The 14,958-nt window shown below is 41.1% G+C and overlaps 1 protein-coding gene across 2 annotated transcripts in view; it reads right to left on the bottom strand.

Moving 5' to 3' along the window:
* The window catches only part of PCSK5 (proprotein convertase subtilisin/kexin type 5), a gene marked incomplete at both ends in the record, with an annotated part of 451,941 nt that overhangs the window by 87,300 nt on the left and 349,683 nt on the right, over positions 1-14,958 (bottom strand). For both annotated transcript variants that reach the window (XM_080819754.1, XM_080819755.1), the window contains 2 exons: positions 5,282-5,488; positions 11,449-11,585. In XM_080819754.1, the coding sequence (XP_080675880.1) occupies positions 5,282-5,488; positions 11,449-11,585 (344 nt within the window). The remainder of the gene's footprint in view (positions 1-5,281; positions 5,489-11,448; positions 11,586-14,958) is intronic.

The raw sequence follows: 14,958 nt of genomic DNA, 5'->3' as shown, positions 1-14,958 counted from the left end.
TTGGGTATTCATCCTTTCTGATGGAGGCTTAATACTCCATAGTATATACGGACCACATCTTCTTTATCCGTTCGTCTGTTGAAGGGCATCTCAGCTCTTTCCACAGTTTGGAAAGAGTGTGACTGTGGCCATTGCTGCTATGAACATTGGGGTACATATGGCCCTTCTTTTCACTACATCTGTATCTTTGGGGTAAATACCCAGTAGTGCAATTGCCAGGTCATAGGATAGCTCTATTTTTAATTTTTTGAGGATTCTCCACACTGTTTTCCAAAATGACTGCACCAACTTGCATTCCTACCAGCAGTGTAAGAGGGTTCCCTTTTCTCCACATCCTCTCCAACACTCGTCGTTTCTTGCCTTGTTAATCTTTGCGATTCTAACTGGTGTAAGAATCAAATAATAAATAATAAATAACAAATAATAATATAAATAATAAATCAAATTTATTTTGATTTGAATTTCCCAGATGGCTAATGATGATGAACATTTTTTCATGTGTCTGCTGGCCATTTGCATGTCTTCTTTGGAGAAGTGTCTGTTCATGTCTTCTGCCCATTTTTTGACTTGATTATCTGTTTTTGGGTGTTGAGTTTGAGAAGTCCTTTATAGATCTTGGATATCAGCCCTTTGTCTGTAGTGTCATTTGCGAATATCTTCTCCCGTTCCTTGGGTTGCCTTTTTGTTTTGTCGACTGTTTCCTTTGTGTTTGTATCTTTTTACTGTCATCCTGAGGATTCCTTTCATCCCTCTCTTCCTTTGATGCCCCATTTTCTGGACCTTATATTTTCTAATTTCTTGTTCTATTTTTTGGTGGAACGTACCCCTTACAAGTAATTTTCCCAAGAGAGGATGCATGGGAGGTAAAGTTTTGGAAAACTTTGGAAACATGGAAAACATGATTGAAATACTCTTTTTTAACCTTCACACATGACTCATGGCTTGACTGAATTTAGGATTGAAAAGAGAAATGATTTCTTTTCTCAAAAGTTTGAAGTTTTTGTTCCATTTTTATGTTTTAGTTTCCAGTATTGTTGAGAAGTTGTCATTCTGATAGCCAATCCTTCTTGTATGACCTGCTTTTTTACTCATAGGAGTTTTTAGGGTTTTCCTTTTGCCAAAAAAAGAAATCTATTTTCCAAATTCTTACAATGATGTGCCTTGGTGTGTGTCTTTTAAAAATCCGTTATGCTGTACATGCAGAAGGCTTGTTCAATCTGGAAATTCATGCCTTTCAGTTCTGGGGTAATTTTCTGAATTATTTCTTTCTTAATGCTCTCTATTCTGTTTTTGCTGTTTACTCTTTAAAAACCTATATTATTTGAATTCCTGGGTTGACCCTAAATTTTTCTTCCCTCTTCTCCTTTTTCTACTTTTACTTTTTATTTTAGTTCTCCTGTCTCACGATTTAAAAGTTTTTTTTAAATCTTTCTACCCCTCTTCATTTCTACTCTTCTATAATTGATTTTTGAAAATTTTTTGAAAATTTTCTCAAAAGATTTTACTTATTCAGTTGAGAGAGAACAAGCAGGGGTGGGGCAGAAGTACAGAGAGTGAGAGAGAGAAGCAGATTCCCCACTGAGCAGGGAGCCTGATGGAGGATTTGATCCCAGGACCTGGAGATCGTGACCTGAGCTGAAGGCAGATGCTAACTGACTGAGTCACCCAGGTGCCCCACTATAGTTGTTTTTAAAGATTTATTTATTTGAGACAGAGAGAGCCCCCCACCCCTGCCACTCATCTGTGTGCATAAATTGGGGGAGGGCAGAGGGAGAGAATCTCAGACTCTCCACTGAGCATGAAGCCCAGTGTGGGGCTTGATCTCATTATCCATGAGATCATGACTTGAACCATAACCTATAGTCTCATGCTTAATCACCTGAGCCACCCAGGTGTCCCCCCGCCTTTCTTTTATAATTTTTTTAAAAAGTTTCCAAGATCACATTTTTATTTTCTGAGTATTTCTTAATGTATTTTTAAAATTATGTGTTTCAGGTATACAGTATAATTTGATATCTGTGTATACTGCAAAGTGATCACCCTCAAAATCTAGTTACCATCCATCACCCTGTAGTTGGCCCCCTTCAGCCCTTTCTCCCAGCCCACACCCTCTTCTCTCTGGTAACCATGAGTCTGTTCTCTGTATCTATTAGTTTGTTTTGTTTCTTAGATTCTACATATGAGTGAAATCATATGGTATTTGTCTTTCTCCTGATTTATTCCACTAGTGTAATACCCTCATGGCCCATCCATATTGTAAATGGCAACATTTTATTCTTTTTTTTAATGGATCAACTTTATCCATTCATCTACTGGTGAACATTTAGCTTGTTTCAGTTTTTTGGCTATTGTAAATGCCATAATGAACACAGGGATGAGTATATCTTTTCAAATTTGTGTTTTCTTGTTTTTTGGATAAAACCCCAGTAGTGTTGTAACTGGACCATGTGGTAGTTATATTCTTAATTTTTTGAGGAATATCCATATGTTTTCCACAGGGACTACATCAAATTACATTCCCACTAACAGTGTACAAGGGTTTCCTTTTCTTTGCATTCTCTCTAACTCTTGTGATTTCTTGTCTTTTGATAATAGCCATTCTAATGGGTATGAGGTGGTATCTCATTGTGGTTTTGATTTGTGTTTCCCTAAAAACTAGTGATGCTGAATATCTTTTCATGTGCTCATTGGCCATTAGTTTATCTTCTTTAGATAAGTCTTTAATCCATTTTGAGTTAATTTTTTGTATGGTACAATGAAGTGGTCCACATTCATTCTTTTTCATGTAGCTCACCAGTTCTCTTGGCACCATTTATTGAAAAGATTCTTTTCTCCTTTGTATGTTCTTGGTTCTTTCATCATAATCAATTGTCCATATATGCATGGGTCTATTTCTGGGCTCTCAGTTCTGTTCTATCAACTTACATGTCTATCTTTTTTTTTTTTTTGGTGGGTCAGCACCATACTGTATTGATTACTATAGCTTTGTAGTATAGTTCAAAGTAAGGGAATATGATATCTCCAGCTTTGTTTTTCTTTCTCAAAATAGCTCTAGCTATGTAGAATCTTTTGAATGGTGAATTTAGTCCATTTACATATAAAGTAATTATTGATAAGTATATACTTACTGTCATTTTGATAATTGTCTCTGGCTGTTTTTGAAGTTCCTCTCTGTTTCTTTTTTCTCTCTCTTCCCTTGTGGTCTGGTGGCCTTCTTTAGTGTTATGTTTAGATTCCTTCCTCATTTTCTTTTGAATATTTACTATGGTTATTTTCCTTTGTGGTTACCATGAGGTTCACATATAATATCCCATGTATATAAGAGGTTTTTTAAAGTTGACAGCAACTTAATTTTGAACACATTCCAAAGCTCCACATTTTATAATTTCGATGACATATATTACATCTTTTATTTTTATGCATCCATAATTATTTTAATTTTAATTAATTTTACTATTTTTGTCTTTTGACCTTAAACTTGCTTTGTAAGTGATTGATTCACTATTCATTACATTTATCATGTATTTACCTTTTCCAGTAAGATTAATACTTTCATATGTTTTCATATTATTAGTGTCTTTTCTCTTTAGTTTAGAGAAATCTCCTTACCATTTCTTGTAAAACTGTTTTAGTGGTGATGATCTCCTTTAGATTTTGCTTATCTGGAAAACTCCTAACCTCTCCTTCATTCTGAATGATAACCTTTGCAAGTAGACAATTCTTGGTTGGAAATTTTTTTTCTTTCAGCACTTTGAATCTGCTACTCCCTTCTGGCGTGTAAAGTTTCTGCTGAAAAATTTGCTAATAGGCATATGAGCTTTCCTTGTACATTAAAAAAGTCATTTTTCTGCACCTCTTTTTAGATTCTCTATCTTTAACTCTTACCACTTTAATTATGTATCTTGGTGTGGTTCTCTTTGGGTTCATCTTATTTGGAATTCTCTGCGATTCCTAGATGTCTGTTTTCTTCCCTAGGTTAGAGAAGTCTTTCTCTCTCTTTTTAAAAAAAGATTTTATTTATTTTAGAGAGAGAGAGTACAAGTGAGTTGGGAGAGAAGCAAAGAGGGAGAAGGAGAGAGAATCTGAAGCAGACTCCCCACTCATCACAGAGCCTGATCTCATGACTGTGAGATCATGACCTGAGCCAAAACCAAGAGTTCGGTGCTTAACTGACTGAGTCACCCAGGTTCCCCTTGATGTGTCTCTTTTATCTTTTGTTTTAGAGGTGCTGTTTATCTAGTTCTCAGGTCCTTTTTGGAGGAAAATTATTCTGCATATAGCCATAAAATTATAGTATCTGTAGAAAGAGTGGGTTCAAAGTCTTTTTTACGCTCCTGCCCTGAATCTCCCTTCTTATCTCTTTCCATTAATTTGATAGATTGGATCAGCTTGATTGGTACAAATAGAATAAGTTGGATTATATGCCATGCAACTAGTTTTGATATCAAGATGGTAGATTTTATTTATTAAAAAAAAAGTTCCATTTCTGGGAATATGGAATTGGGTATATAAGGGAACAGACTCTCTTTTTAAATCTGCCTTCCCAAATTATTTTTTCAAGATTTAAATCCTATACTACATTAGTGAACATAAAGCAGAAAAAGGAATGAGTGTCTTAATTATTCTAGAAACATCTTGGAGCTCTTTTTAGCACCAGACCAGGCATAATTCTTATACAGAGCAGAGAAAGTCTGTAGCATTCTTCCATGGAAAAGAACAAAAACTGTAAGTCCTGTTTTTTAATCTCCTTCCCATGTAAGATAAAAAATTGGGCAGTAGCAATAACACATATGATTTATAGGACATTTCATATTTTCAAGTAGCTTTAGGTAAGCTTATTCTCATCGGCTTCTCACAGCAACCATCTTGGTGCAATGCTCACCCTTTCCCAGATGAAGAATAAAAGGCATAGAGAAATTAGACTGATTTTGCACAGGGTCTCATAACTAGTAATAGGAAAAGAGAAAATTGTTGGTCAGGACCTTCAAATTCTGATTTTTCTCTCCATTATACCCCACCCACAAACCCTTGATCCAATATCAATGTCTCTGTGATCAGCTGCATTCCTTTGTGTCTGGAATGTGTCTGAAGAGACCCAGAGAAAGATGTGTGGAGGAGGAGGGAGGAGCAGCCATCAGTGTCCCCACTGGACATACAGTCACACAAAGTCATCCCAGGTGCCAACATTAAAGCCAGGAGGTCAATTCAAATCTCAGAGCCATCAGGGCGTAGAGCTCCTCATGTTACCTCTTGGTATAAGACTGGCCCAGAGCAGCCTTACCTTGTCCACACTCCAACTTCTGGCAGGTGTGGTTGCTGGGCACTATGAAGTAGCCATCCATGCATCGTGTGCAGATGTGTGCACTGTGACAGAGTTCACAGTTGTCTGAGCAGGGCAGGCAGGTGTGCCCCTCGCCGGGATAGTGGCCTGCTGGGCAGCTCTCCCAACACTCTCCCTGATATAGGAAGCGCTCCTGGCCATGCTTATCTGAACAGATGGAGGGACAACAAAAAAGAAGAAAAATGTACAAAATTAACTGTGAAACTAATATAACCTAAGATTTATTTTTAAAGATATTTTATTTATTTATTTGACAGACAGAGATCACAAGTAGGCAGAGCAGCAGGCAGAGAGAGAGGGGGAAGCAGGCTCCCTGCTGAACACAGAGCCCGATGTGGGGCTCGATCCCAGGACCCTGGAATCATGACCTGAGCCGAAGGCAGAGGCTTTAACTCACTGAGCCACCCAGGTGCCCCATTTTAAAAGAAAGATGTAACTGAGTATTTTGACTGCTAGGGGACGAGGAGTATAAGAATGCATTTAATGAAAAGTTCAAGATCTATATGCTTACAGTCGAGAAGTTTTCATTGCAGGGAATAATTTTTGAGTATTTTGTACATTTGAGTGAGTCGGGACTACCATCTGGGATGTCACTGCTGTGAGTAACTATGAATCAGAAAGTGTTTAACTTTCCCAAGGGCTCCTTTTGGTTTCTGTGGAGGCTCTGAGACTTGGGAGCTATAGAGATCCTATGAGAATAAACAAATTCTTCCTGATAGAACGGTTTCTGTGAGAGTCCCGACTTTTAGAATGATTTTGAATTCAGTTATCAAAATCACACACTTGTATTAACTGTCCAAAAGTCTGAATTTTTGCATGGCTGCCAATTCCTATGATGACAGTGTAGGATGACAGTCACCTTTTTGACTCCCTAAATGGATTTTTGGGAGTTCTGAGCTTCTGTCAACATTGGAGTCTGCATGGAAAGAATGAGCAGTATGTCTAATATGAGACTACGGGAAGTTGCTTTTGGAGGGAATAGAAAATTCGAACCAATTATAAACTCACACTGAATGACAAAGGGTTAGAATCAGTTTTTATACACATAAAACAAGATGAATGAACTGTGCCTAGAGGTCCCCTGCCCTCGCCCTCCTGGAGTTTTTCTTTGTGCTGAGTGTGTATAGGGATCTGTCTTCTCTGGATCAAGTCTCCCATATGCTCCTGCTTCTGCAGAACAGCTGACCTGTGTTTCCCAAAATAACCGGGGCTAGTGTTCACTCCTGATGTTGTACGTGGAGATCCAGAACCATTGACCTTCAAGGTGCAAGGCTGCTGAATCTGTGGGTAAAGATATCACTCACCCCATGTTGCAAGAGCAGAATCTTAATTAACATCAGTGTAGTAGTCCTCGCCAACATTCAAGTATTTCTGTGTCCCTAAACTTGGCACTCTCGAAGGATCTAACCCGGTGTTTTGTCCTTAACTAAATCCCTAGTTCTAATCCATTTTAAAAATCACACCCTTGGATTATGGGCTCTGAAGCTACCTCTGTAGTGTTTGTGATTTCCAACCGGAAGTCTGCTGGTTCCCATGGGACAAAGGCAATAAAGAGGACTTCTCTAGGAGGGTGCAACGAAGTGTCAGCCCTCTCCAAGTTTGAGTTGGAAGAACATTCTCCTTTAAGGGAAGGAGAGTGTTTGGGAGGATGTCATGTGCATTTGGGGATTGATAGGGAGCCCAAACCCCTGACCTGGTAGAACGTGGAACCTTGACACCACAAAAGGGCGAACATTCCAAGCTATGTTCTTCTCAGACACCTTATGAAACCCTAGCAAACCCCATTTCCACCAAGACTCATTCAGAAAAGATCCTGTTTTGCAGAGGGCCAAACTTCTAAGATATAGTTAGGAAGATCTGAGGAGAACAGTGAGAAGTTACTCCCTCCTCCATTCAGCTGTGGCTATCCATCCCCTACACCCTCATATGACGTCACCTCAGGATCCAGAGGCTTGGGGACAGCCTGGCATATACCAAGTTCTAAATACATATTTGTTGTATGAATGATCCAGTGGCTAAGTGCATTAATATTTAGCAATATTCCCATTTTTCTAACGTAACCGATTGGATCAATAATCTGAAAATAAAAATTAACAGTGATGGGTTTCAATACCAGAGGAAATGTTCTCCAATCCCATTTGTATTGTTCAGACATGGCTTTATTATTTGAACCACTTTGGGTATTGCCATTTGAGTTAAAAACAAACAAACAGATTTGGATTGTCTTGGTATTTAAAATACATGGACCCTGTAAAGGAGTTAACTTAGATGCCTTGATCATGGGCAGATTTTCCCACAGGTTTGGTCTAGAATTACCCCAAGATGTGCTCAAATTTCTAATAGCCTGGGTAGTATGGCAGCTCACTTAGTTTTCACTGGTAATTTGGATGTCCCAAATTACTCAGAATTTAAATTATTTAAATTATTGTGACAATATGTAAGAGAAGCTTGTTCTAGTAACAGAAGGGCTGATATTTTTGTTAGGTGCAAACCTTTCATGTGATAATATGAAACAAGAGTGAAAGTGCAAGGAACTCCAAGATTGGCTTTCATTTATACTTAAGAACAATTGGCTGTTTCCAGAGCAGCTAATTTCATTAGAAGAGAATGTGGACTCATGTGAAGACGGCTGAGGGAACCCCTGGGTGGCTCAGTCAGTTAAGTGTTCGCCTTCAACTCAGGTCATGATCCAGGGTCCTGGTATTGAGTCTCACGATGCACTCCCTGCTCAGCGGGGCGTCTGCTTCTCCCTCCCCTCTGCACCTGTCCCCTGCTCATGCTCTCTCTCTCTCTCTCTCTCTCAAAGAAATTAAATCTTAAAAAAAAAAAGAAAGGCTGAGAGATTCTGAAAATAAACTTTATAAAGTTTACTTCAACATTTTTCTTACTGTAGCTGTTGTGTGATTGGTCGAATTTAGTTTTGGGTTCAATTTCATAGGGGACAGATCTGAACAAGAACATTAGAGGGAATCTTCACTCCCAGGGCTGGAGGTCTGTGTTTCCAAAAAGGATTCAGACCTAAATCTTAACAAAATTACGATTAAGCAAAGGCGAAATTTCTGTGAACTACTGGGAGGCACTCGTGTGTGCAGGTGGAAGCCTGTAGCCGGAGGATTTCAGCCTTTTAATTTTTTTTAACGATTTTATTTATGTATTTATCTGAAAGAGAGAGAGAGAGCAAGGGGAGGAGCAGAGGGGGAGGGAGAGGAAGGGGGAAAGAATTTCAAGCAGACTCTGTGCCCAACGTGGAGCCTGTCACAGGGCTTGAGCCCACAACTCCGAGATCGTGACCTGAGCCAAAACCGAGTTCAAGGCCTGACTGACTGAGCCACCTAAGCATCCCTCAGTATCAAAGCCTGTTGATATGGAACTGCCTCAGGTCAGGGATCCCTTGTCTTTACCACTGTTTCCTGTATTGCCAAGCTCAGGTATGTCCTAGGGACAGCATGCTCTTCAGAGGAGGGAAATCAGAGCCCTCTCAACAATGCCCTCTCTGGCAAGGCTTTCCCGCTCACTAGAGCTGAAGGTGATGTTTCTTCTCTGACTTGTGGTAGGATTCCTTCCTTCCTTTGGTCTTCAGTATTTTCTTGTGTTTATGATCCATTATTAGCACAGATCCCTCTGTTAGGCTGTCAACTCCTTGAAGGCAAGCATCATACAATCATTTCTTGTCTTGTCCCATGACCACTATGTGTAGTAACTTCCACAGGTGAACTTTTATTAAGATAGGGAGTAAACATAGATTTTTTTTTTAAGATTTTATTTATTTATTTGTCAGAGAGAGAGAGAGAGAGAGAGAGCACTGGCAGACGGAGGCAGAGGGAGAAACAGGCTTTCTACTGAGCCCAGAGCCCAATGTGGGACTCGATCCCAGGATGCTGGGATCATGACCTGAGCCGAAGGCAGCTGCTTAACCAACTGAGCCACCCAGGCGTCCCTAAACATAGATTTTTAAATAAAAAATAGAGAAATGTCAAAGCATCTTCTGTGTGGATTGGCCCAAGTAACTGTAGGATGCTTAGAACATTTTAGACATTTGTTCAGTATTCAAGGGAATCCTTAATTTTGGACTATGTATGAAGAGTCAGTGTGTTTTAAATGTGAAAGGGAATTTTTTAGATGCTGTCTTGTCTATGTGTCACCCCCAACCCATTTTTTTTTTAATTAACAAGGAGAGACTCAAAGAGGTGAAGAAACAGGATTAATGTCTTCTAGTTCATTAGTCACAAAGCAGAAACTAGAACCCAGTTACCCTGGTTGCTGGTACCGACCTGCTACTGAACCATTCATTTATTCAGTTATACTATGCACGCTGCGTGCTGTCCCAGTGCTCAAAGCTAGTGCTCAGGTAGAAACCATTCACTGCTTTTATAGGACATGGAGTCTTATGGACAAGATAGCTATCGAGATTGAGGATGCCTGTAAAGGGGTAAGCAGAAACTCCAAGGATGCACATATAGAAAGGTCCCATCCGAGACAAGGAAATTGGGACAGGCCTCATTGAGGAAATGATGTTTAAACCTACAAAATAAATAGAGGTCAGGCAGATAACAAGTGAGGAACATCTCCAGGGAAGTCTTTGAACAGCTAGGGAAATTCGCATGCCCACAGGAGTTAGTAGGTACAAACAATAACAGTGGTGGTAGTAGTGGTGATAGTAAGGGTAGTATTTAATATTTATTGAGTACTTCTTTTTTTTTTTTTAAAGATTTTATTTATTTATTTGACAGGCAGATCACAAGCAGGCAGAGAGGCAGGCAGAGAGAGAGGAGGAAGCAGGCTCCCTGCTGAGCAGAGAGCCTGATGTGGGGCTCGATCCCAGGACCCTGAGATCATGACCTGAGCCGAAGCCAGAGGCTTTAACCCACTGAGCCACCCAGGCGCCCCTTATTGAGTACTTCTTATGTGCCCAGCCCTGTTTAAGTGCTTTGTTATTTTATCTCATTTAACCTCATTTTATTTTCATAATCTTAAAAGTAGAAAACCATTATCACCATCTTATAGATGAGGAAGGAACCAGAAGCAGCAGACCAGAGAGAGAATTTGACATAGATCTACCTTGTTTACATGACAAACACAAAGAAACAATTTTAGTTTACACAAAGAAATGTGTTATCTCCCATTTTCCTACAAATGCATGATACTCTCAATTCGGTCTTCATTTTTCTTGGTTATATTACAAGGAAGAATGAAGATAAATGGTTCTCTTCCACCAGAAAAAAAAAAAAAACCCACAACATGTGAGCATGATGGTGGTGGTAACTGATGGCCTTGGGATCAGTGAGACAATAGGGAGTGGTGGGGAGAGCAGCCTCCTCTGATCTGCCGTCAGTCATTTGGGGAATGTAGGCCAAGTGGTGCCCAGTGTTGTGCTCCAAGTTTTCAAAGAGAAAGCAAACCAAAACAAAACCAATCAACCAAACAAAACAAACCACCAACGTTTTCTTTGAAATTTCTCAATTTTTAAATTTGGTTGAAATGTTAAAAGGTCAAATAAAATACAAATCTGGCCCACATGAGGTAAAAGTGGGGGACAGACATATGAAGTTGGAAAGGAGTCAAGGGTCAAACTGCAGAGGACCTTTGATATCATGGAATATAATCCAATGACAGCAGAAACTTGAACTGTTAAAGCTGAGACAAAACAATATTTTTGTTGAAAAAATTCCTTTGTTCCTACAGTAGGGCTCTGACAACTTCTCAATAAAATAGCTCAGGGCTGAGGAGACCTTGACACAGCCTCTATTTCAATATTTCTCTTGAAGACTGAATGTGTCTCCCTTAACATCCTCACTTTTCACTTTCACCTCAACAAATCTTAGCTTTCCTGACGGTCTCATGTCTGACATCATGTCTGAATGACCTTTCTCCTTCTCCGGAAAGACATCTCTTAGCTTCTCTCTCATCTCCTTAGGGACAGTGAGTCTGTGTCTACGATAATGTGAATTCGTTTCCTGACAAGAAGCAGAAACTTCAAGGTTGTATACACTCCCCAGCGAACAGCTTTCTGAGATCAACCCTTTGTCCCCAGAGTTGAAGCTTCTGAGTCAAACCAGGGGGAGAACAGGTTTAAAGAAAGGAAGAAGAGAACAGCCAGACTTCCTCACCTACTCCACAGGAAGTACAGTTGGAAGGCTCATTTCCTTGGCATTCTTGGCAGGTGTGGTGGCATAGATGACATTGGTTCTGAAACTCAAATTTCCCTGAGGGACATTTGAAAATGCAGCGGCCATTGTCAAAAGTCCTAGAGGAAGAGCAGATTTCAGAGTTTGTAAGGGTGACTTTCTGGATCGGCTCTAAGTATGAGAACATGTGGTGTTCATGTTTCACTGCACAGACTTGGTTTCATTGTTCCAGAAACAAGGGGGATGCCTGGGACTGATCATCTTAGAACATGTGGAATATTAGTCATGTACCCATCCTTGGCCCAAGGTTTGGACCCAACAGCAGGCATGCCAGAAACTGGCTCAGGATGCAGTCCTGAGTCTGGTTCCAAATAAGCTAACCGGTGCCTGCAGGGATTAAACCCATACTGTGGGGCCCAGCCAAACACAGTCAACAGTCACATGGAGGTCTTTAAATTTTCAAGACACTAAATGGGCCTCTGCATCCAGAGGCCTTGGAGAAAATACTCTTCCTTAAGTTATCAGCATGTACACACTTTATAAGGAAAATGCCAACATCAAGGGCTCTCAAAGGGGTAGAACGAAGCATGGTCCCGTAGCTTACGTGCTACTTATTTTTTTAAAATTTTTATTCTTTATAAACATATAATATATTTTTATCCCCAGGGGTGCAGGTCTGTGAATCGCCAGGTTTACACACTTCACAGCACTCACCATAGCACATACCCTCCCCAATGTCCATAACCCCACCCCCCTACATGCTACTTATAACTTGATCTATGCACAAGGCAAAATAATAGATAAACTCTGATTTTGTGCACCATTTTTGCAAGGGCTTCCTGATGCCTAATGTACCAGCTTTTTTTTCATCTTGTTTGCAAACACCTACATGGGCACCACGAATGAGTTAGAATGGGGGCTTCTAAAACCTTTGATTTTATACACATAAAATACATATCATAATGTCACTGTTGATATTTTCATAGTTTTGCTTCTTTTCTTCCCTCGCAAAGTAATCCCAAGAGCAAACAGGATGAAGTAAATCGTATCCAAAAATTTTGCTCAGAAAAATACGAAATGTTTAGCAAGGGCAAGAGTCAGATAGGTAATGTGGATTGGTGAAGTGAGGCGTGGGGCTCCGCCCCCAGAGTTTCTAAATCAGTCAGTCTTTGGGGGAGAGAGCTGAGAATTTGTATTTGTTAAGTTCCTGGGCGATGCTCATGCTGCTGGTCTAGGGAACACAGTTTGAGAGCTGCTGTTCTGCCTTCTGCTTACTGGTAGTATGGATTACTGTGGAATTTGCTAAATGAGTCCTAAGTTAACACAGGTGGTGTCCGGTTGGATCGGTTCAAGTTTCTTCACAGCAGTAGTTACTGTCTCAGTTGTGAGGTTAACTCACCATGCAGCACACACTTATCCCCGATGGTATAACATTGGCATCCCCACAAGAGGGCCTGTCAGCAAGGGTAGGGCTCCTTTCTCCCTCTGCTGCCTCTCTCCGCCCCCAAGCCGGACCTCCCATGAAAGGGCAGGCGTAGGCCTGGGGTGCACTGGCGTGTCTAAATCCCACTGTTTCCGCAGCTAGAGCCAGCCCTGAGCCGGGGATGGGCCATTTCAGTCACAGGGTTGTGGAGGTTAGCAGGGGAGCAAGGCAACCTGAGTAGGGTTTTGCTTGAGACCTTCCATCTCGTCTCCACACCCTGAAAGTCTGTGTCATGTGCATCTGTTGGCAACGGTGGGATTAACACCAACATCACAAGACAGACAGCCACCTCGTTCTTGCATTCTCTGCCCTTTGGTTTCTGGTCACTACACTGAGCACTGCTGGAGTGAACAAGGCCTGTGGCCCACTGCAGGGCATGGAGTCCCAGCCCTGAGCAGACGCGTATGCACATCGGGTTGTCCATGTCAAAACAGACCCCCTGTGCCATGGTGTCTGATGAGGAGGCTGCGCCCCCAGCCCAGACTTTCAGTTGATGGCACTAATGCCGACTGGGAATATCCCAGCCCCACCCCGGCTCTGGCATCTGAGCTAGATTTTTCAAGGAATCATTTGGATGCGACTAGTTAAAAACCCAAAACCTCCCTTTACGAAAAACTGTGTAAGAGCTTTCTGAGGTTTTTAAACAAGGAAGCTACTAGATATTCTGCAGAAGGGAGAATGGGAATGTTTATTAGTGAGGGTTCTTTTTTTTTTTTTTTCCCTTCTAAATTCAGTTGCAAAGGGAATGAAAAGTATGTCATCATTTTTGCCTTTTATAGAAAGAGCTGATGAACGTATTTAGGGGGAAATAATTTCTCTTGGGAGGAGTGATCTAATACTCTCAATGATGGGAACCATTTAGAAGCATCCAGAAAGTGGGGGCACCAGACTTGGGGGTGAAGCCGATGGTGTGATACTTTCATGTTTATATATGCGTGGGGCAGCCTTTCTGACTTGAGTGCTTAATTTTAAGAAAGTACTAAGCCCATAATGGTGCTTTAAACCACCTCCCTTCATATCTACCCTAAGGAAAGCGAAGGTGAAGTACAGTTTTTGTAAAAATGTGATTCTTCCTAGAGATCCAAACAGAGAAGGAAAACAGTCATGTTTTAGGTAAAGGCACTGAATTACACCGTCTCCTGCACGCCCATCCCCCTCAAGGAAAACTGCTGAGGAACTTGAGAAAAGAACCAGCGCAGGTGGCTCAGATTTCCACTGACACTAACAAATTTTCCCTAGTGGAGAACAGATAACCTTGCTCTGGGCTCCGGGGGCTGAAGACAATTTCCTGTAAAGCCAACTCAAGTCCTTTCAAGGACCGCCCGTCACCCACTCTGGGTGTCTGAGACAACTGGGCAAGCTAATCTCTGCAGGGAAGGCATTTTCCCCCCAACTCATGCGTGCTTTTAGCCTTTTCATAATCGGTGAACCATTCCAGGTCCAACAGGGCTTATGGAAAGGAAGAAGTCAGCAGAACCGAGTGTTAATGAGCTGGGCAGAGGTAATGTTCTCCATATTGGCACTACATTTTCCAACATCCGGGGTGTGTGTGTGTGTGTGTGTGTGTGTGATACAAACTAGAAGAGATGAGACGGTAAAGCAGGGTTAGTGGATCCTCTGCTGATTGTTGGTTTGGCCCAAGTATGTCATCACAAGGGCATTTAATGTAATTTCTTGGTACTTTAATTTTTTTTTTCTTAAGACTTTATTTACTTGAGAGGGAGAGAGAGAGAGTGAACAGGGGCGAGGGGCAGAGGGAGAGGGAGATAATGTCAAAACAAAATGAAATCTGGCAAAAAGTCTCCCCCCACTCCCTGAATTCATTGAAACAGATCAAATAAAGCATTTGAGGGTGGGTCAGAACAGAGGGAACTTTTAATGTTTTTAATTGGTTCATTGACTCTATGACTCCTTCAGAACTGGGTTGGGAAGCCAGCTTGGGCCAGGAGGACCAGGAGGGCCATGAGGACCATGAGGACCATGGCACTGAGGGCTCTGCATGTTAGATA

This window comes from Martes martes (assembly GCF_963455335.1).
Source record: "Martes martes genome assembly, chromosome: 12".
In the NCBI taxonomy this organism is placed as follows: domain Eukaryota; kingdom Metazoa; phylum Chordata; class Mammalia; order Carnivora; family Mustelidae; genus Martes; species Martes martes.
Note: the sequence above shows the minus strand (reverse complement) of the source record. Positions and strands in the feature narration are given on the sequence as shown.